This window comes from Eurytemora carolleeae, unplaced genomic scaffold, assembly GCF_000591075.1.
Source record: "Eurytemora carolleeae unplaced genomic scaffold, Eaff_2.0 scaffold752, whole genome shotgun sequence".
Lineage (NCBI taxonomy): Eukaryota > Metazoa > Arthropoda > Copepoda > Calanoida > Temoridae > Eurytemora > Eurytemora carolleeae.
In genome coordinates this window covers 132,019-155,315 of record NW_019396835.1, presented here as the reverse complement: position 1 = coordinate 155,315, position 23,297 = coordinate 132,019, and the positions used below count along the sequence as shown (strand labels likewise).

General features: G+C 32.7%; 3 protein-coding genes across 4 annotated transcripts; 1 reads left to right on the top strand and 2 right to left on the bottom strand.

Annotated features, from left to right (window-relative positions):
* Positions 1 to 533: 533 nt before the first annotated feature.
* Positions 534 to 16,328, bottom strand: LOC111709214 (uncharacterized). 2 transcript variants are annotated; one of them, XM_023482828.1, is made up of 7 exons: positions 16,075 to 16,312; positions 15,316 to 15,383; positions 11,358 to 11,446; positions 11,284 to 11,304; positions 8,554 to 8,615; positions 4,371 to 4,432; positions 534 to 998 (listed from the first exon to the last, which is right to left on the bottom strand). In XM_023482828.1, exons 1-7 carry the CDS (start codon positions 16,075 to 16,077, stop codon positions 791 to 793), a joined length of 513 nt encoding a protein of 170 aa, XP_023338596.1. In that variant the 5' UTR covers positions 16,078 to 16,312; the 3' UTR covers positions 534 to 790. The 2 variants fall into 2 exon arrangements, with proteins under 2 accessions (XP_023338596.1, XP_023338597.1); XM_023482829.1 differs by lacking the exon at positions 4,371 to 4,432 and having other exon boundaries at positions 911 to 998; positions 16,075 to 16,328.
* A 619-nt stretch (positions 16,329 to 16,947) lies between these two features.
* Positions 16,948 to 17,676, bottom strand: LOC111709211 (cuticle protein 8; the record flags this gene model as incomplete). Its single annotated transcript, XM_023482825.1, has 1 exon — positions 16,948 to 17,676. A coding segment is annotated over one exon (360 nt), but the record flags the coding sequence as incomplete, so codon positions are not given.
* Positions 17,677 to 17,681: 5 nt separating this feature from the next.
* LOC111709209 (snake venom metalloprotease inhibitor 02A10-like) lies at positions 17,682 to 18,742 on the top strand. Its single transcript, XM_023482822.1, has 2 exons — positions 17,682 to 17,782; positions 18,361 to 18,742. The coding sequence occupies exons 1-2, from the start codon at positions 17,682 to 17,684 to the stop codon at positions 18,740 to 18,742; spliced, it is 483 nt and encodes a 160-aa protein (XP_023338590.1).
* The last annotated feature ends 4,555 nt before the right edge of the window (positions 18,743 to 23,297 follow it).

Here is a 23,297-nt window from a genome sequence, read left to right as displayed (position 1 = left end):
TATAGTCATTGTGCGTTCTAAACACAAACTAATCTTCTAATTGATTTGGCATTGCAACCTAGATTCTGTTTGCACAGCATAGGTTGCAAACATATAGGATTAGAAAATCAGGGATTTTGGCGAGTGATCAGAGCTGGGAACTTTTGAATGGTGGATATCGGGATTAAGACTTAATCCACTCTTTTTCTTAATCTCCAGATTAACATAATCTTGCAAGATTATCTTAAAAGTGTATGAAAAACGATAAAATTCAAATTAATATTTAATCATCTGAGAAACTGTAGCAGCCAATCAGAGAAAAGCAGGCAACCAATGAGAAAACAGAAATATTCTCATTGGAGAAAACAATTAACGGATATCCAAGGAGAGAGAAAAAGAGTGGATTAAGGACTAAAATGAAAAGTTTCCACAGTGGATATTCGGATCAAGAAGTCAGGATTAAAGTTTATCCATTCTAAAGTTTTCAGCTCAGCTCTCGTGTTGATCTTTAAAATGCGTAATCACTTAAAATAAGGCAATATACTGGATTTAAATATTTAGAGGTTTTTTTATGTGCGACTTTGTATTTACAATTAGTTTTAACAATTTACTTAACGGTTTATTTATGGTGTTTTTGCAACAAACTCAAATTTATTCCATTTATCCTGTTATATCAAGATACTATGAAGGTGCACCCCTTCAAGTTGTAAAGACATAGGGATTAGAAAGTTTGGGGTGCGGCAAAAAAATACCGTTTCTTTTTAATTCAAATTTAGCGTATACTTTAACTTATTTTTACATGATGAAAAGTTTACTTATAACAATTAGAATATAAACTGTAAGTGCTTGAAATAATATTTTGTACGATTGGTTCAACAAAAATTCTCCGTCCCTCTTTTCCTGGATTTCTCTGCCCTTCAGTTTCCGGAATTCTCCGCCCCTCGTCATATTGGTTGATATTGCTCCGCCCACCACCTCCTGGCAGATTTCTCAACGGAAACTCACTTCGAATACTCATTCTACACATTAAAATATAAAGATGTCTATATAGTAAAACTCTTCAATTATATATATGTTTATATTTGTTTACTTAAATGTTAGCTATAACTGACCAAACGGCTGAACCAAATTTGCTGATTTTTTTGTGAAAACCCATGGGCACCGTTGCCCGTAGGCGTAGAGGTTAACAAATGCGAATCAAACTCGACATTTTTTTTAATATTCCACGGGAAACGCCGCCAGGTAATTCATATGGTGATGTATTTAATTTAGCTCATTTATATGTTCGCAACTTCGCAATAGCTGGTCAAACAGCTGGTCAACTAGACTGACTTTTTTTGAGGTAACCCATGGGTTTCCAGGGGTTAAAAATATTGAATTTTAAAGCGCAGGAAACCGGCGGTATTGTCTCTGTGAGTAACCCGGGCAACGGTAAGATATTCAAGAAAATATAATTTGAAAGTTGGGAAAATACAAACATTGAAGGAGAGCCAACCAAATGACCCTCCCCACTGTTATGAATTTCTTGGGTTCTGACGTCACGGTTTGATCATTTAGATATTTAATTATGTAACTAAAGAACCACTTCTGTACTTTAAATTACAATTAATTAGTAAGTTTGAAGTATTCAAAAACATTTAAATGAAAGTAAAAGAGATATTCCAATTTCGTGACTAAAACTTAGGACATGCATTCAACTTAAAGTTTCATGCTTTCAAATCGTTCCAACGTTTAAAAATGTAAAATAGACAAAATTTTATAAACAGAGTTTTGGATAATGAATCACAAGCATAAGTTTATCATAAAATAAAAATGAAAGAACTCAGAATGAAATATTACATGGTTTGCATTAAACTGTAAACTAAACAGTAATATCTTTAAGGCACAAACCTACAGTTTCTTATATTTAAGATAAGTTTTAGTCAGTGCCAAAACTCTTAAGCAAAATGGCTTTACCCTGTCGTCTGGTTTACTCAAATAGAGGGGGGGGGGGACCCCTACCCAAACAGAGCCCCCCCCCTTTATTTCCTTATTGTGATACAAATCTATAACATTTAATAAAATTCTTGAAAGCCCTGTGGCTCTATTTCAATATTACTGCAAAAATAAAAATATTTATCGTGAAATCTAGTTATTTATCAACAATTGTGTGCAAAACAAAATTTCGCGAAATATGATAAATTATGCATGTGTAATCAGGAAAAAGTAAAATTGTGAAAATTCCCTTTAAAGGCGTCTGTTCAAATCTACGTAACATTTTTATGTAGAAATTGTGCAATTGCTTTTTTGTTATAGACTTTCCAAAGAGCTATAAATAGTAAAAATCCAATGACTAGAAGTAGGTCTAAATCTGGATTTAGTCTGGTAAAGGTAAAATAAGGCATTTAGGCAGCTTTCACCCTAAAGTAAGGGTATGTCAACAAATTTGAACAGCCTCAGACCACTACTGAATTTTTAAATTAAACTGAGATGTGATGTGTGTAACTTATCAACTGTTCTTTAGATTTAAATATGATCGAGTCTCCTATATTTTATCATTGATAAACACTAAACAGTGCAAATAGTTTAAGTACACAGTACATTGTGCACTACACAGTACAGTGTGTACTGTGTACATAAACCGAAAAGTTTGTCACAACACAAGAATTGGACTTTAACTCATTAAAAGAACTATTTAAACTCGATAGAACTTATTAACTCGGTATTTGCCTCAAAAGCACATATACGAAAATAATTTAAACGGATCATTTTTAGTGACAAGTTTTTCATCCATCATGTTACTTTTTTAACTTATGGATTCCTATTGATGGATTCCATTGTTCTACAGTGATAACCAGAAAACAATGGAATAGGCAGACGACATTATTCAATACTTAAAACTATTTGATGTTATTGCGAAGCCAATAGCTTTCCGAGACATTTTTTAAATCACTAATTTAGTGAATTGGGTTTATTTACAATGCACAATTGTTGTGTCTCATGTTTATTGGATTTTTAAAAGTTATAACTTGATTCTAAACCGTTTTCTTATTTCGGAGTTTTCTGGTTACCACTGTATATTTTCTAAAAAATTTAAATTTCACAATTTAAATTTTTGCTGAAAATTTATACTTTTGCAGCAAGCCGTTTTCTATGAAAGAATACTATTTTCTAAAATATAAGTTTTAGAAAAAGACAATTTAGAAGAAAAATATTAGACGTCAGCATAAATGAAATAAATGGTCAGTTGAGGAAGAGAAATATTTCCAGCGTGGGTTTACTTTCAGCTATCAACAATATTTGTGAATTTTATTCATATGTAATCAGATTAACGGAAATAGTAATTTTTGTAAAACAATTATACATAACTAGGCTTTTAGGCCGCTTCCGACCCATTTTTTGTAACACTTTTAACTTTGCCTTTTTCATCGTATTATGCAAACTAAATTTTCGCGGATTTTTCTGTCTGATTTGGTACTTTTTCAAAAATGATAAAGGTCTACATATTTTTCTGGGCAAATTAACCTTTCCTCATACTCATACTCATATGGGGGTTGTGAGTTGCCTAATTTGGGCCTGATCGGTTCAGACGTTCTGGCGTTTTTTGACTACCTTAATTTTTAGCTGTATTTGAATGGACCATATGAATACAAGTAAAATATTTATTAAAAAGAAAATCTTGATAATCGACGTAAACGCATTTATTTTTGATTTCATTTTCTGGTTTTGTTCTAATTGCCTTTGCTTTCAGAAATTGTAAGTTTTCTTAGTTTATAGTAACGTCAATAAACGCACTCAGATCGGAACTTTTGTGATATTGTTCATCCTGAACGTTTGAACTCGATATCCGATGTGTAAACTTTTAAATTTGAGATTCAATGCTTGATAAAAAAAGACATCTGCAAAATTCTTTTAAAGATATTGCACGCTGTTTTTTAATGCTTGAACCATAAGTTATAGCTATCCCTTTCAACATGGGATATAGAAAAGGAATACAATTAATTCGTACAGGGTGTCCCACGAAACATGACAGTAGCAAGACGAATTAAATGTCGTATTTGGTCTTTAACAAATTGGCGGTATTTATTTGTAAACTTAATTTTAAAAGCCAAATTTTCGAGTTAATATAATCACAAAATACGCCTAGTCTTGGCATGCGGGATATAAAATAAAGATTAAATTAATCTGCAGCCTAACCAAAAATCATATCAAACATTGATCTCGATATCCAAAATACATATATTAATTGAAAAAAATTAAAAATTAGAATGTCCTTACTGGAATTTGAAATTAAAAAGTGCGAAAGCTACAATATTATGTTTTAAAACTTTGTAAACCCGAATTAGGAACAAATTTGAAATCTATTTAAATATCCCATGAAATTCAATCTTTTGTAAAGGTAAATTACAAACCTTTCCAATTGAATTCTTAAACTTGTTTTATTAGAGAGCAATAAGATGTTCAGTGCCTGTATCTAAAAATAAGATAAATCAATGTAATTACTAGGTTCCCCACAAAGAATATGAGACTTCAGAGACGATTACATTTACGATTACATTTACGATTACATTTTACTGTGACCTTACATCAATACAATTAAGATGACTTTTCTATATAAGTGTAATTTTAGTTTTTTTCCCCAAAATACAAGTTTAAAAGTAAATAATTAAAGAGAAACTGTTAATTTACAGTTTCTTTATTTTGCAATGTTTTTATGTGTCCATGGTGTTAAAAAACTTGTGAAGAATTATAACTATCGAAGTCGTGTTCATTGTATTGATGTTTACGACGACAACTGTATTTTAACTGGTCAGGATATAGAACTAAATCAGCAGTTAGTAAACAAGCCCGGGCAAGGGAATTTCTGACAGTTCATTACTATCTTTTTTATTGTTATTGTTAAAACTGATTTTTAGCAGTCTTGGTACATCACTGTCAAATGTCCCAGGTTGTATAATAATGTTAAGTACTATCCATGCGCTCCAATGCACGGAAAGTGTCGTCTCCTGAGATAGATGGATATAAACCTAATATGACGTCACTATTGCCTCTTTAATAAGTGACATAATATTTGGTTTTATCTATTTAAGGGCAGTTTAAATTGCACCCCGCGACCGACAGGTTTCTCGACGATCTTGCGCCCTCGTATGTATCTATCTTAGGAGACGACAATTTCCGTAAATTTAAGCGCATCGAGAGTGACCAACCTTATTATACAACCTTACAAATGTCACAACCCCTACCCTCTAATCTAAAAGACGTGGTTCCTGTCTAATCTGAAAGACGTGGTTTCTGTCTAATCTAAAAGACGTGGTTCCTGTCTAATCTAAAAGACGTGGTTCCTGTCTAATCTAAAAGACGTGGTTCCTGTCTAATCTAAAAGACGTGGTTCCTGTATAATCTGAAAGACGTGGTTCCTGTCTAATCTAAAAGACGTGGTTCCTGTCTAATCTAAAAGACGTGGTTCCTGTCTAATCTAAAAGACGTGGTTAGGAGTCTAATCTAAAAGACTTGGTTCTAGTCTAATCTAAAAGACGTGGTTCCTGTCTAATCTAAAAGACGTGGTTCCTGTCTAAACTGAAAGACGTGGTTCCTGTAAGACGTGGTTCCTGTCTAATCTGAAAGACGTGGTTCCTGTAAGACGAGGGTCCTGTCTAATCTGAAAGACGTAATTCCTGTCTAATCTGAAAGACGTGGTTCCTGTCTAATCTAAAAGACGAGGTTCCTGTATAATCTGAGAGACATGGTTCTAGTCTAATCTCAAAGACGTGGTTCCTGTCTAATCTAAAAGACGTGGTTCTAGTCTAATCTAAAAGACGTGGTTCCTGTCTAATCCAAAAGACGTGGTTCCTGTCTAATCTGAAAGACGTGGTTCCTGTAAGACGTGGTTCCTGTCTAATCTGAAAGACGTGGTTCCTGTAAGACGAGGTTCCTGTCTAATCTGAAAGACGTGGTTCCTGTCTAATCTGAAAGATGTGGTTCCTGTTTAATCTAAAAGACGTGGTTCCTGTATAATCTGAAAGACGTGGTTCTAGTCTAATCTAAAAGACGTGGTTCCTGTCTTATCTAAAAGACGTGGTTCTAGCCTAATCTAAAAGACGTGGTTCCTGTCTAATCTAAAAGACGTGGTTCTAGTCTAATCTAAAAGACGTGGTTCCTGTCTAATCTAAAAGACGTGGTTCCTGTCTAATCTAAAAGACGTGGTTCCTGTATAATTTGAAAGACGTGGTTCTAGTCTAATCTAAAAGACGTGGTTCATGTATAATATGAAAGACGTGGTTCTAGTCTAATCTAAAAGGCGTGGTTCCTGTATAATCTAAAAGACGTGGTTCTAGTCTAATCTAAAAAACGTGGTTCCTGTCTAATCTAAAAGACGTGGTTCCTGTCTAATGCAAAAGACGTGGTTCCTGTCTAATCTGAAAGACGAGGTTCCTGTAAGACGTGGTTCCTGTCTAATCTGAAAGACGCGGTTCCTGTAAGACGAGGTTCCTGTCTAATCTGAAAGATGTGGTTCCTGTCTAATCTAAAAGACGTGGTTCCTGTATAATCTGAAAGACGTGATTCTAGTCTAATCTAAAAGACGTGGTTCCTGTCTTATCTAAAAGACGTGGTTCTAGTCTAATCTAAAAGACGTGGTTCCTGTCTAATCTAAAAAACGTGGTTCTAGTCTAATCTAAAAGACGTGTTTCTAGTCTAATCTAAAAGACGTCGTTCCTGTCTAATCTGAAAGACGTGGTTCCTGTATAATCTAAAAGACGTGGTTCTAGTCTAATCTAAAAAACGTGGTTCCTGTCTAATCTAAAAGACGTGGTTCCTGTCTAATCTAAAAGACGTGGTTCTAGTCTAATCTAAAAGACGTGGTTCTAGTCTAATCTAAAAGACGTCGTTCCTGTCTAATCTGAAAGACGTGGTTCCTGTCTAATCTAAAAGACGTGGTTCCTGTAAGACGTGGTTCCTGTCTAATCTGAAAGACGTGGTTATAGTCTAATCTAAAAGACGTGGTTCCTGAAAGACGTGGTTCATGTCTAATCTGAAAGACGTTGTTCCTGTAAGTTGAGGTTCCTGTCTAATCTGAAAGACGTGGTTCTAGTCTAATCTGAAAAACGTGGTTCTTGTAAGACGAGATTCCTGTCTAATCTGAAAGACGTGGTTCTAGTCTAATCTAAAAGACGTGGCTCTAGTCTAATCTAAAAGACGTGGTTTCTGTCTAATCTAAAAGACGTGGTTCCTGTATAATCTGAAAAACGTGATTCTAGTCTAATCTAAAAGACGTGGTTCCTGTATAATCTGAAAGACGTTGTTCTAGTCTAATCTAAAAGACGTGGTTCCTGTATAATCTAAAAGACGTGGTTCTAGTCTAATCTAAAAGACGTGGTTCTAGTATAATTTGAAAGACGTGGTTCTAGTCTAATCTGAAAGACGTGGTTCCTGTCTAATCCGAAAGACGTGGTTCCTGTCTAATCTAAAAGACGTGGTTCCTGTATAATTTGAAAGACGTGGTTCTAGTCTAATCTAAAAGACGTGGTTCCTGTATAATATGAAAGACGTGGTTCTAGTCTAATCTAAAAGACGTGGTTCCTGTATAATCTAAAAGACGTGGTTCTAGTCTAATCTAAAAAACGTGGCTCCTGTCTAATCTAAAAGATGTGGTTCCTGTCTAATCTAAAAGACGTGGTTCTTGTCTAATCTAAAAGACGTGGTTCCTGTATAATCTGAAAGACGTGGTTCCTGTCTAATCTGAAAGACGTGGTTCTAGTCTAATCTAAAAGACGTGGTTCCTGTCTAATCTGAAAGACGTGGACATATTGTCTAACTTATTCACTAATATTCTCAAGCAGACCGGGAAAAGATAAATAATTATAAATAAATAATAATTATCAGAATTATCAAAATAAATTAAGGCATTAATTGATAAATTAATAATTAATTCTTATTTATATTCATAGAACATTTTGTGTTCATTAAAACCATTACTACATATTTCCATAAATCATACTCATAAAACAAGTTGGTTTTGAATCCACCAGAAAAGTATGTCTGCCATGACCTCTTCCAAGATTTTTTTGAAGACAAGGATGGGGAGGAGAAGAGATTTAAAAAAGTAATATTTACAGGGGAAAAATAGGAACTATATAATGGTAAAATAGGAACTATATAATGGAAAAATAGGAACTATATAATGGTAAAATAGGAACTATATAATGGTAAAATAGGAACTAAAATAGGAACTTCTGAAAGACGTGGTTCTAGTCTAATCTAAAAGACGTCGTTCCTCCTTACATCAATACAATTAAGATGACTTTTCTATATAAGTGTAATTTTAGTTTTTTTCCCCAACATACAANATAATGGTAAAATAGGAACTATATAATGGTAAAATAGGAACTATATAATGGTAAAATAGGAACTATATAATGGTAAAAGTTACTTGAAAATTCTTCGTAAAAGTAACAGATATCATAAACTATCTTTTATGTACCAAAAGACAAATACATTAGAAACAATCAAAATTATGAGATCACCTTTTCCAAAAATTATAAAAAACCTAATTTCTTTTTTTACATTCCCCCCTCCCCTCCCTCTCCCTCTGTTTACCTGTTGATAGAACAGAACTATTTCACCATCTAAACTGATCAATAAATCCCCAGTTCGGATTCCTGGAACAATGTTTATGAATGAACTGAACACGTGCAAAAACTGAAACCTGATTTTTTAATGTTTAAAACTTAGGCAATAGCTGGACAATTTCTGGATCGAGCGCCACTGGCTAGGGAGGCCGGTCACAGCAACTATGATACCAGTGTCCGAATTTAATGAATTTAAGCCTCGGCGTCTCAAATTCCTCCAAACCGGTTTCAATTGAGCGCCTGCTTGAATCTTGTAAAATAGAATTCAATTTTAAGTGAAACCAACCATAGTTGAGTCGCGGCTTAAATTTAAGCCACGGCTCAAATTCGGCCTGAGGTCGTTTGAAAACTATAGTTTTACAGTCAACATTAGGAAAAAAAACCATCTATTACCGCACCTGAGAACTTTCAACAGAAAAAGGAACATGAAAGTTTCGAACTGGGTTACCCGAAAAAAAAAGACTGTAAAGACGAGTTGAAACCTCTAAAATATGCCTTGAACTGAGTTGAATGTGGTCTTGAAATGTCTTAATTAATGATTTCACAAAGAAAGAAAGAACATCAATTGATATTAGGAAACGGACAGTATAAATTCCGTACAGTCGTCACTTAGTTTTCACTTTATACTTCAATAAATCTGATAATAAACACTTCAAAATAGATTAAATATTGAATTCAAGTTTACTAAATGGAAGATATATAATTAATACTAAAATAATAATCTTATTTCAAACTTTAGAGAATAGGCAGGGGATTTGAAACTTTGATACCTTCAGGGAGGAATTAAAAGTCTAATATGGAAAATAATATTTTCGGAGCCCGCGATTTAAAAAATTCAGGAAAATACGGCTCGGGTCTAAGCTGTCGTTGGGCCTTTTCTATAGCTTGAGCTTTCGGATTCAAGCTGCATCTTATTTTTCACAGAGTTCAGTTTAAAAAACCGGGTTAATATTCTATTTGGCGGATTTTTATGACACGAATTGGCGCATTCCGGGTTTTGATAAGAACAAGAGTCAACATTGAGCCTTATTCTTCACTAAAACCAACTAAGGTTGGTTTTATTTTCATTGGGCCTAACTCCTTAAGTCGAGCCAAAGATCTTGCAGCTGTCAATCACGTGACAAGTTGTCGTCAGAGTTGGGTCGAAGATTGGGCCTTAAAGTCGGGTTTAAGGAATTACGGCTCGAGCCGAAGTTTTTAAAACGCGGGCTCTGGAAGTATCGGTCGAATTTTTCCATGGTCAAATGTTGGGTTTTCAATTTTTCCTGACTGAGAAATAATTTTGTTTTTTAATTTGCCTGGAAAAATCAGCCAGGAAATTTTTTTTACGGAATTGTTCACTTTGATTTCTGGACGTCTCAGACTATGTTTCTAATTTTTCGCATGCCGACGGTGTTTTATTTGAACAAAAAGTATTGAATAATTCTGGCATCTTTGAGCAGTAAAATTGGTTTAGTTTTTTCCTTACTGCACATCTGGAATATTTTTGGGTGGGTGATTTAAATAGAATTAAGTTAGCAAAACTTTTAAATTGTAACACGTGAGAGCAAAAGTTTTGGACAGCGATTAGCTTCAGCGACTTAATTCAAATCAACAATGTGAACTTTAAGTTAAATGATTCAAGTTTCATTCCATCACAGCTGGTTAAGATACAAAGTTTATCCCTCTCGTCAGCGGCGGTCATATCTAGCGCAAAATTTCAAAAATGGAATTGCATGACAAAACTGTAAACCATAAAAAAGGTTCAAGGACTAGGGGCTAGTTCCGTTAACAAAACGGAGTTTTTCGAATATTTACGTAAGAGTCCGTTAATGAAAAACAAAACCGTTAATTTTAAAATTGTTAACGATACTAATTTGTCATTTAAAAAATTAACGATTAAAAATGAAAAGGAAACGGATGGTTTTTTAAAAACGGCTACTTTCGTTCTTTCTTTCCTCTAAAATTGCATGAAACTTGCAAACATTTTTTTTATTTTGATTCTTTAAATGTTGCTCTCAGTCCCCCCCCACCCTATCTATATGATGGACTTTTTAAGATTTGTTTTCAATTTGGTGGCTTGTGCCATAATTCAATTAGATTAACTGTAGATTGGGCGAATTGTTATCACCGTTAATACTACAAACAACCGTTAACGGCTGTTAATGACAATTAATTAATGACAATGCCGTTGATTTCAAAAAACCATTATGGGCAGAATATCTACTAATAACGCCGTTAACAAAATTAAGATCGTTAACTAATGGTAACTTTGAAAACCTGGAAAATACCGATAACGAAACGAACGTTCAGTTCTTACCTAACGGTTACCTGAAATTTTTCTTTTTTAAAGGTCACTATAGTTTCAGTAGAAGTAAATATTTCCATTTACTGATAGCGCCGATTGATAACTCTGATTGGATAATGAACTAGATAGAAAAATTGATGTTACCTCCATACTATTTTATTGGTTCAGAATAGACAACAAACACATGACTGAACCCTGATTGGATCAGGCGCTAATGACTCGGTATACATGAGTGAGGTTGGAACTATAACCGTTAACGAACCGGCTAGACAACGTTGGAACGTGCCCAGCCCTACCATGAGGATCAACTATAATTTATTCTGACTCTGTTTTCAGTAGATTAGTTAATCCTGTGGCAAATGAAGAAATTTTTATTTTCAATTTCAATGTATTTGTTATCTGTTTGCTTACCCGCCAAATCTGCTGGACTTCCTGAAAAAAAATAATAATTAAAGATAAAAATTTTCTTTTGTAAATTTTTTTACCTGGCCTTATTCTGGAGACTTGAAGCCAGGAGCCTGATTCCCCGTCCCATCCTCCCTGAACCTCCAACCCCCACTCTTCCTGGGGGTTCCTAGATTACAGAATATCTAAATCTTAAAAAATGCTATTTTTGGTAATTTCAGACATTTCATAATATTTAATATATTCCATCTAAGCGCTGTATATTAGGATTCCCAGTATACCACATCTTTAATTTGTATTCCATCTAAGCTTTGTATTGGGACACCATGACCATGTATACAATATCTTTAATATGTATTCCATCTACGCTCTGTATTGGGACACCCTGTATATCATATATTTAACATATATTCCATCTTAACTCTGTATTGGGACACCCTGTATACCATATATTTAATATACTCCATCTATGCTCTGTGTTGGGACACTTTGTATACCATATCTTTAATGTATATTCCATCTAAGCTCTGACACCGTGCACCGTGTGTAGAACTAAATTCTACTTTTTTTACTCTACAGAGGCTTGGTCCATCACCAATCACCATCACCGAATTGTAAATATACCATATATTTAATATGTATTCCATCTAAGCTCTGTTTTGGGACACAGTGTATACTATATAGTTAATATTTTCCATCTAAGCTCTGAACTGGAACACCGTGTATACTATATAGTTAATATGCATTCCATCTATGCTTTGTATTGGGACACCCTGTATATATTTAATATGTATTCCATCTAAGCTATGTATTGGGACACCCTGTATATATTTAATTTGTATTCCATCTGAGGGCTGTATTATGTTTATTCTAGAGAAAATTACTCTTTCCTTGGATATATGATGTTTGTATATAAATATTGTGAATGCATTGTGAGAATACTAAAATATAAAGAATCAACTGACAATAACTAACTATTATATAAATATATATTTAACTTTATCAGCCTGTTGGGGATGTTTAGATATTACTATTGAGGACTTTTTACTGGTGGTTTCTAAACCTAATTTAACTTTACACTAAAAAAAGAAAATTTGATGTTCAAAATATAAGAACTAACATAAGCATCAAGATTTTATTTGGAAACTATCGTTATTTCTTGTTCGTTTTATTTAGTTTTCTTCTTACAAATGTCTTTTTTAGTTTATTTGGCAAAGAGCATGAATGTAATAAACATTGTAGTAAACCCTGTAAGAGAATAACAAAACTTTTATATTCTCACTTAAATATTCAAAAATCAAACTGCTCAACTATCCTTCTCTTTTATTTATTGACTACTGTGTGATTCTTTATCTTACTTGAAATAAATCTGAACTCAAAGTTCTAGTCTCAAATAAACAAGTTAAAAGCACTGACGATATTTTATTTATCTTTGAACCTGACACAATATAAATCCCTAAAAACTAAGTACTAGGGAGAACATACATGAGTACGAGCCTTCAGAGTAAAAGAATCAATCTAAAAGAACTAATCTAAACTTGGAAATAGAAAAGGGGAGCAAAAGCGAAAAGTAATAAAGAAAACTTCAAGACCTGAATAGGGAGAATCACACGCAGTTTCACTCTGGAGAAATTTTTGTTCTGAACTCCGCTTGGGGAGAAATCAAGCCCCTTTTTATACTCCCAAGGGAGCAGGAACTGCGCGCGATAATTGAACTATTCAGATTTTGATTGGTTGGTTACATTTATAATGATACATAATTGAACAGTAAGGGTTCCTATTGGAGGGGAGAAAAGAGTTGGGTACCTTTTTAATTATCTTAATTATCGTAATTGCGTTGCATGAGATCTGATTGGCTCTAACAGAGAACAGGGGTTCGAAAAGGGGAACGAGTTTCACCATGGAGTAATTATAAGCAATTAAATTCTAGAACTTTCAGTTTAAAACAACATAATACGGATAAAAACAGGTGCTTTATAATAACGAAAAGAAGGGGACGTATTTCACCCTACAGTAATTATGAGCAATTAAACTCTAGAATGTTTAGTTTAAAACAACATAATACGAGTCACAATATTAAATTAATTATACGTTCATGACTGTAACTACGTAAGAATCTATCGGTCCTGATCATTATCATGTATGATGTATTACATTTGTTTATATTACGACTTAGAACTCGTGCATGGGTTTGACTACGATTTAACTTAATTACGTAACCTGTAATATAAAACCCATCAGTACTGTATATATAAATTAGTTAACCGTGTATGGTTGCTTCATTAGGTATACACCTATTAATCTCGTGTAGAGAGGCAAAGACTTAGTTCTGTGCATCAGGGATACACATTAAGGAATACAGAGTTGTATCAGGGATACACATTAATGAATACGGAGTTGTATCAGGGATACACATTAAGGAATATAAAGTTGTATCAGGGATACACATTAAAGAATACAGAGTTGTATCAGGGATACACATTAAGGAATATAGAGTTGTATCAGGGATACACATTAAAGAATACAGAGTTGTATCAGGGATACACATTAAAGATTACAGAAATTGTATCAGGGATACACATTAAAAATTACAGTGTGTGTATCAGGGATATATGCTAAAGATTACCGAGACTGTATCAGGGATACACATTAAAGATTACAGTGTGTGTATCAGGGATATATGCTAAAGATTACAGAGACTGTATCAGGGATACATATCAAGGATTAAAGAGAGTGTATCAGGGATAGATACTAAAAAATACAACAGTGTCTTATTGGGATTGATAGAAATTGAGCATTATTGAGGAACCTATAGTTCGTGATTGAGTTGTATTTTAAAAGACAGATACCTAAGGATACAGATAGAATCATATCCGGTTTAGTATTGACTAAGGTATTATTGAGGAACCTGGAGTTCTAGATTGAGTTGTACCTTGTAGGACAGATACCTAAGGATACAGATAGAATCGTATCCGGTTTAGTATTGACTAAGGTATTATTGAGGAACCTGGAGTTCTAGATAGAGTTGTACCTTGTAGGACAGATACCTAAGGATACAGATAGAATCGTATCCGGTTTGGTATTGACTAAAGTATTATTGAGGAATCTGGAGTTCTAGATTGAGTTGTATCTTGTAAGACAGATAGAGTGGTATCCGGTTTGGTATTGACTAAAGTATTATTGAGGAATCTGGAGTTCTAGATTGAGTTGTATCTTGTAAGACAGATACCTAAGGATACAGATAGAGTCGTATCCGGTTTAGTATTGACTAAAGTGTTATTGAGGAATCTGGAGTTTTTGATTGAGTTGTATCTTGTAAGACAGATACCTAAGAATACAAATAGAGTCATCCGGTTTAGTATTGACTAAAGTATTATTGAGGAATCTGGAGCTCTAGATTGAGTTGTATCTTGTAAAACAGATATCTAAGGATACAGATAGAGTCGTATCCGGTTTAGTATTGACTAAAGTATTATTGAGGAATCTGGAGTTCTAGATTGAGTTGTATCTTGTAAGACAGATACCTAAGGATAAAGATGGTTATACCTCTATTCTTACAGACTTAGGAGAAATTGTTGGAGTAAGGCATTTGCTAAAAGAAAAGCAAATCTTTATATTTAAGAGATTTAGATTTAAAAAAAAGTTTTGAGTTGAGTTTTTGCCACAAACTCAAACTTTATCATCCCTGTATCTTAGCAACCCAATGCTTTAGACCTTTGATATTTCAAACTATCAGGTTGTAAAGATAAAGGGATTACAAAATTTGAGTTTGTGGCAAAAATTCCTTTATAAAACTTCTTAAAATTTTGAGGAACCTTTTAAAAGTCCAAATATCTTGCATTACTTAACAATTAAACAAAGTTAAGGATACTAGTCTAAGTATTCCAATTATTATACGTTAAAGATTGCTTAAAACGTTTAAATAATTTAATTCTTCTGGCTTGAATAAAGTATGTTAATGGCTTATTAAATGATTTGGCTAAAACTATAAATATAAGGAAACAGTATAAATTCCGTACTGTCGTCTCTGAAGTATACCTTCTGATGAGTTGAGTTGAATATGTTCTAGCTGGAACTTGTTTTACACCAATATTACATTTCTTATCCTTCAATAATAACAGTTTCATAAAAAAAGAAACAAAATGAAATCCAATCGTACAAATAAAAACAATTGAGACAAGTTTCTAATTCACAGAGTTAACAAAAAAATATTTATGTACATTTTACATTTTAGAATGTACATTACGTAATTATTATAATATGATTTTACTAAGAAATATTAATTTACTTAGAGGGAGTACAAAAGTATGATTAGTGTCGTCTCCTTCAAACAAATGTTTAATTTTTCATGAAATTTAGAAGAGGAGAAAAACAAAAAAGTTTTTTTAGACTATTATATCCTAAAATTTCACGAACAAAAAGTTTACCAATTCAGAGATATTTTTATCATATCTCCAAAAAAATTTCGCGAATTTGTCTCGATTTAAAATGTATTTCCGCCCACAAAAATCCGAAATTTTTTTAAAAATCTATCAAGAAAAAGTATGCTCAAGACGACACTATTCATATTTTTTTTGACTCACCCTGTATGTATTTGTAATTAATTGTTATTTAACTTAGAAAATATTTGCAAGGAAAAGGTGAAAATTTTCGCAGCATCCTAGTTCCTTTGAGGGGAAAGTTTTAAATGAATCCGAGGATCAAATTAAAATGTTTTGAAATTCTTTCATTAAAACTTAAATATTTGAATTATAAAGATCTACAAAATAACTTATTTTTGATAAAATTTCAGCCTACCATCCTTCACAGAACGTTTAATTTGACTCTGAAATGACAGAAATATCATAAATAATTTCTCGGCAATCACTTATTAAGATGTGTTTATAATTTTCCAAACGCAATTTCTGAAATTAGATTTGATGTTTCTGATTGAATTATGCGTAGTAACTGCAGAGGACATTTTATTTATATCTAACATGACTAGACGCAGACAAACAGACATTCCTAAATAAAATAATATTTTTAGATACAAGACAAAATAGAATAACAAAAATTCTTTATACGTATTTATAACTTTTTCTTTGAAAAACATCTAGGGAATGTTTAGATACCAGGGATACCAGGGATACCAGGGATACCAGGGATACCAGGGATACCAGGGATACCAGGGATACCAGGGAATCTAAACATCTTTCTGCTCTTATTGGATTCACTGAATTTTTACGTTACGTAAAGTGCGTCACACTTTTTGGCCAAATAAGTTGATTAATATTAAAATGTTGAAAATTAATCAGGTAATATGATAGAAAGCTGGGTCAGGTGACTATGCAGTGTAAAATGTGTGCACAGTTTAATAGGATAAAACTAAAATATAAAAATACTAGGCTTTTAGGAGCTTTTAATTGTGGCTCTATCTGTAAACATCTTCCCTTTGTACAGTTTAAAACAAAATAAAAAGGTTCGCGAATTTTCTAATATTTTTTGCGCATTTTTAAAATTTCAAAACAATCAAAAGCTTTTGTGATACACCTTTTTGTAATTCTGAGCATCCATGAACCTTCCCTGTTGTCATGCAAGGTCCCACACAAAATTTGGGCCCGATCGGTTCAGCCGTTTTGACGTTTATTGGATACAAACAAAAAAATTACCAAATTGTATAAGTGACCGGAAACATTTTTTTAACTTTATTTACATTTACAAAAAAAAATAAAAATAAGTGTCTTTTGTCCATCATCCAAACTGCATTTTTTCATGACTACAATAATAGTGATTAGGGTTAAAATTACCTATGACACGTGGAATTGACAGACTTTGGGCAGTTAAGGTTAAGGAATGGAATATCAATTAATGAATTGCTTATTTATTTTATTGTTTGGAAACCCTGCTTGTACGGAAATCCAAACGTTCCTTTTTCAAGTAAACCAACTTGATTTTAATTTAGTATAGGAATATTGCAGTTGAACCTATAGATCAAAAACTAATTTTTGTGAGATATATTTTAGATAAATATTTTTATAAATATCCTACATTATATCAAACTTATGCATGGTAAGGTGCAGGGGCATAAGGAGCTGCAGGAGCATAGGCCTTAACTTCAGGATAGACGGTAACTCCTTCGTAAGATACATCAGCAACATATCCATTGTAGTGGTCAGCAGTGTACTTAACGTGCTGGGTTCTGCCATCAGGAAGAGCAACAGAGTAGGATCCATTAGAACCATTAGCATCAGCAGTCTCAGCAGCATTAAAGGCAGCCTTGGAGTAGTCGTCAGATACTCCGTAGGTGTAGGAGTAGGGGTCTCCTTCTCCTCGCGGTAGGGGGCAGGGGCTTGATAAGGGACAAGGGCATGATAGGAAGCGGGGGCAGCAGCATGGATAACTGGATCTGTGTGGTGGGGATCAGCATGGTGGACAACAGGAGTAGCATGATAAGGAGCGGCATGGTAAACAGGGGCGGCATGGTAGGAAGCAGAGGCATATCCAGCACTATGGGGAACAGCAACAGGTGCATGTACTCCAGCAGCATTCTTATCAGTATAATGATAGGCATCAACAGCTTGAGGAACAGCATTTTATTTGAAATCAAACGTGTTTTAGTCTATAACTCAACAAGCTTTAAACTTACAGATTTGTTTATTTTATACTCTTTCATTCAAAATGTATAGGCCAACAAAAAAATTATTTCAAATAAAAGGCTATAAAATTATGCAAAAGGGGTAAAATTGTGATCGAAAGTCACAGTTTTCTGAAATACTGACAGAACCTTTAAATTCACATGCACTTGCTTACTTCTGTAGTAAACCACGAAAGAACCGAATACAATTCTGCCTTTTTGGCAAAAAAAACCATCGCTCTTGGTTAAAAAGTCAAATTTTGTTCGATATAAAACTTGTTTCTTATCTCTGAGTTGGAATGGACGAATAATGTAGAATTGGGAAGGCAACACACCTTTTTTTTCTCCTAACCGCAAATGATGTACGGTCCGAGTTATTATTTATTCATAATAATAATAATAATAAAAATAATAATTTAATAATAATAATAATAATAATACTAATAATAATAATAATAATANTACCCCAGATTTACCCCAGATATACCCCAGATATACCTCAGATATACTCCAGATATACCACAGATTTACCCCCGATATACCTCAGATATACCCCAGATTTACCCCAGATTTACCCCAGATATACCTCAGATATACCCCAGATATACCCCAGTTATACCTCAGATATACTCCAGATATACCACAGATTTACCCCAGATATACCTCAGATATACCCCAGATATACCCCAGTTATACCTCAGATATACTCCAGATATACCACAGATTTACCCCAGATATACCTCAGATATACCCCAGATATACCCCAGTTATACCTCAGATATACTCCAGATATACCACAGATTTACCCCAGATATACCTCAGATATACCCCAGATATAACCCCGTCAAATAAACACAAATGTTTTGTCGAAAATTAGATCTAACATTGTTTGTTTTGTTAATGAAAAATATAAGAAGTTGACACGTAACCAATGAAACATTTTTCTAAAGCTAGAAAACACGCACCTCTACTTCATTAGTAAAAGTAAATTCAACCTATATGACTATAAAGCATAAAGTCTGCACCGACCAGTTCTGTCCAGAGCTGATACAGTACAAACTGGGATCGGAAAGGTTGACCCGGCTCGGAAATTCAAAATGTACTACGGCTGCCCATGAGAAGATCATCTTTTTTGCGACATCATTGGAAGCTTTTCTATAGTTTTTATTTTACCCTTTTCAAAAATCACCCTTTTCTACGCGTAATTTTCTTTGCAAATTTTATATTATTTAGTACAAATTTCAGTTAAAGGTTGCATAAATTAGAAACTGAAATAGAATTCAGAATTGAAAGAGAATTCGGAATTCAGCATCTAAATTTTTCCCTCAACATTTTTAGAATTTTATAAATTATTCCTAGAATCTAGAAATCTAGTTCAACCCGGAGGGATCTAGATGTTACCAGCATTTCTAGATTGGACTTTGAACCCAGCCATGCCTCACCAGAATGATTCTAATATTCCATGATTTTGAGAAATAAAATAATTCATTTCTGAAAATTATCACACATGCAGCCAAATATAATTAGCTGTAATGGGCTCGTTTTCATTCAAATACCTGAACAATTGTATTTATTTAAACAAAAAGGACCTCTGCTGGGAACTTTAGAGTTTAATATCTTTAATCCCAATTGCTTAATCGGAATCTCAAATGTTAATACTTTAATTTCCTGCTTCATCCGCTTCTTCTTATAAAATGGCACTCCAAATTTCAATCTTCTCGGAATCATAATGGCTGTTCAGGATACACCACTCTTTTGGTTGAATTTATTATTATTCTGGATAAAACTAAAGATTAGATTAATCTTGAGATGAATAAAAAGAGAGGATTAAGGATTGATCTCAATATCCACAATTCAAAAGTTTTCAGTCTTATTCTCTATTTTCAGCATGTAAATAACTTATATGTTCAGCTAAATTCTTTTTCTTAATTATTTCCTCATATATTGAATTGATTTGATATTGAAAGATATAGAAAAAAAACATGGTTAGGTTATAAATATATACTCGACATTAGATCTTACAGAGCGTCCCATATCACATTAGATTATCTCTAATCTTTAACGACAAAATAAACCCTTAATACTCGAAGAACTTATCATTTTCCGCAAGAAAATTCTTATATAAGCCTTATGTTATTTTTCAACTTGATTAAAAAATCAATCATTCAAAAGAATTAAATCCAAAATAAAAGTTGCAGGGGGGGGGGAGGTGCGGTATGACACACCACAATCTAAGTGATGCATTATTTATTTTCTAATCACTGATATATGTTTTACAAGTGCAAATATTAATATATAAACTAATTAACAACTCAAATTGGACGATCTGAAAATAAATTAAGCTCTACTGCGTAATTTCAAGTGACCTTTCATCATGCAAAAAGTGTATGATGCCCAATTTAGAAGGGTACCCCATTGAAATATTTGTGTGTTCGTTTATTACACTGATATGCAAACATATATCTGTACTTGACAAACACACAAAGGCTTTAACCCTATCCAATATGACTCTCCTTCTAAATCCCATGTTTGATGTTAAAATATGAAAATTAATACATTATTGGAAAGCTCTTATGCTCTACTTTTAGAATCTGCAAAAAATTGCAAATTTGCAAAAATTGATATTTTTTGGCAAAATCCAGTTATATGGTACAACAGTTTTCAAAAACAAATCTCCAAAAAGTGATAAAATATACATTTTTGAAAACCCCTTGACCATGTCATTTCAAATATGCAAAACATGTTGCAAAATTTAAAAATAACCTGATGTGTATTTAAGAAAAAAACAATGTGCAAATTTCTTTTGACGGGTTGTGTGCAAATAATTTGAAAAAATGTCTTACCAAAACTTGTACAATCCGTGTTTTATATCATAGGCTTTCCAAAAAGCTAAAACACTGACAACTGAACTTACAGTCTCATTAATCGTATATAAGGATTTAAAAAAATCTTTTTTCATTTTTCTTGTTAAATATCATAAATTTATTATTTTATCTAATTGGTTACATACTTGAAATTCAAACCTAAAGAGTATTGCTTAAAAACATAAAATATTTAATATTGCTTTAGTTTGACATTAGACATAATACATGAACGGGTTTTATTTAAACATGATAAAATTAAAATTTTTTGAATAATCAGATTTTAAAGTGTATTATTCAAATAGGGCCTCTAATTTCATTCAGCAATGTAATTATTATTAATCATTTTTTTACCATTTTTGTTATTTTTTATCTGTATGAATATGCAAAGAATTATTTATTGGCGTCGTAAAATGCAATGATGTGAAAATGCTTTAGTAGGTCTTTTATACTGCAATATGTATCTTATGTATCTTATTTCTACTTATCTATCTCATTAAACATTTTGCATACCACAAAATAGGAAATTGCAAGAAATCCCAGTATAGAAGTCAGGATTTTATTACGCTTTCAGGCAAAATGGTAAGGGAGTTCTTTTAAGGTAAGAAATTGAGTCTTTGCCACAAACTCAAATTTTCTAATCCCTAAATCTTTGCAAGCGGATGGTATACACCTTTGATATTTCAAACTTAGATGATTTGATCTATCTGAATTCATAGTTTGAAATATCAAAGGCCTACGACATTGGGTTGCAAAGATATAGGGGTAAGAAAGTTTCAAAATGTGGAATCCAGAATCAAATTTTTTAAGCGGAAAACTTATATTATGCGAGGCCCGATCAGTTTAGCTGTTCTGACCTTTTTTGGACATTAACAAACAGCTATAGATCCAAATATATTTATATATATAATTCAGTTCTCATCACACCACAGTTCACAGGTCCTGTTCAGTGTGGATACCAGAGTTACAGCTTGGGGAAAAAGAAATCCAATCTAATGCTTTTAAGAAAAGTAAAAACATGTCATCAAATATCTCATTTAATGAAATATAGTTGGCTATTTGATAAATATAACAATGCTGTACAACGGCGCAAAAAAAGAAAAAATCTACATTGCTGTGTTCAAGCAACAATATTTTTAAATTTTGGAATAGAATAAGAAAATTGTTTTTAAAACAATTTCAAAATATTTAGTCCGTTTCTTTAAAATCCAATAAGAGATCCATGATGATAAAAATTAGCGTCAGCGACTAAATGGAATTCTTTACTTATATTAAAACTAAGGGTGTAGTATTTGAAACAACATTTTTCAAAAAAAAAAATCAGAAAGTTTCAGACGCCGAAGGTTTAGGAACACCAAAAAAATAAAAGGTTTTCAAAAAATATTGAATAAACACCATACAGGAGAGTTGCACAAATAAGGTACAATTTTGCACCAGGCGCCGCTAATTACACTTTTTTTTGACTCACCCTGTATATACTAATGTAATAACTTCAATATGATGAAGTTCTTATGTTAAAAGCTGATGAATTCAAACTGACTGTTTTAGAACTATGATAATTGTTATTTTTACTAATTAAGATATTTTTGACAATTTAGTTGTGACATGTCATAAAACAAGCTGTGCACACTGCACAAGAAAATGAATGAAACAACATATTATATTTTATATAAACACAACCTATCAAAGGAAACATCAGAACATAAAAAAATGAGAAGTTTAGAAGTATGTTTAAAAAGGCAATGAAAAGAGATTAAATTGCAATATATTGATTAAAGATCCTTAAATTTACAGAGGGATCCAAAAATTATAGAGAAAGTAATTTGATATCGTTACAAAGCAATTAAATCTTCCAGTAGGAATATATTAAGTACAGGAATAGGTTCGCGTACTGCAGTCTAAAACTTGAGAATCCAGCGTTGCCCAGGGTACTCATAGTTACTTCCGTCGTTTACCCGCGCTTGCTCGTAAATTACGATTTTAGCTATTTTTCCTTAATCAGGTGTACCCCTTCAACTAAGAATCTCAAAATGAAGAACATTCCCCAATAGAAACTTGAGGCAAATCGGTCCAGGGGTTTCTGAGATATGTAATCAAACACCCAAACAAACCAAAAAACAAACAGAGATTACAACTTTATGTAAATAAATTATTTTAATATTTGGAATAAAAATGTTTGGGTTTTTCAAACGAGGTACAGTAAATGAATGAAATGAATAGTTTAATGATGAATGCAATTACAGGAAATGAATTAAATAGATAGTTTAATATATACAGTAAAAGAATGCAATGAATAGTTTATTATTGAATGAAAGTACAGTAAATGAATGCAATGAATAGTTTAAGAATGAATGAAATTACAGGAAATGAATAGTTTAATATGTACAGTAAATGAATGCAATGAATAGTTTATTATTGATTGAAAGTACAGTAAATGAATGCAATGAATAGTTAATGAATGAAATTACAGTCAATGAATTAAATGAATAGTGTAATATGTACAGTAAATGAATTAAATGAATAGTTAATTATTGTTATGAAAGTAC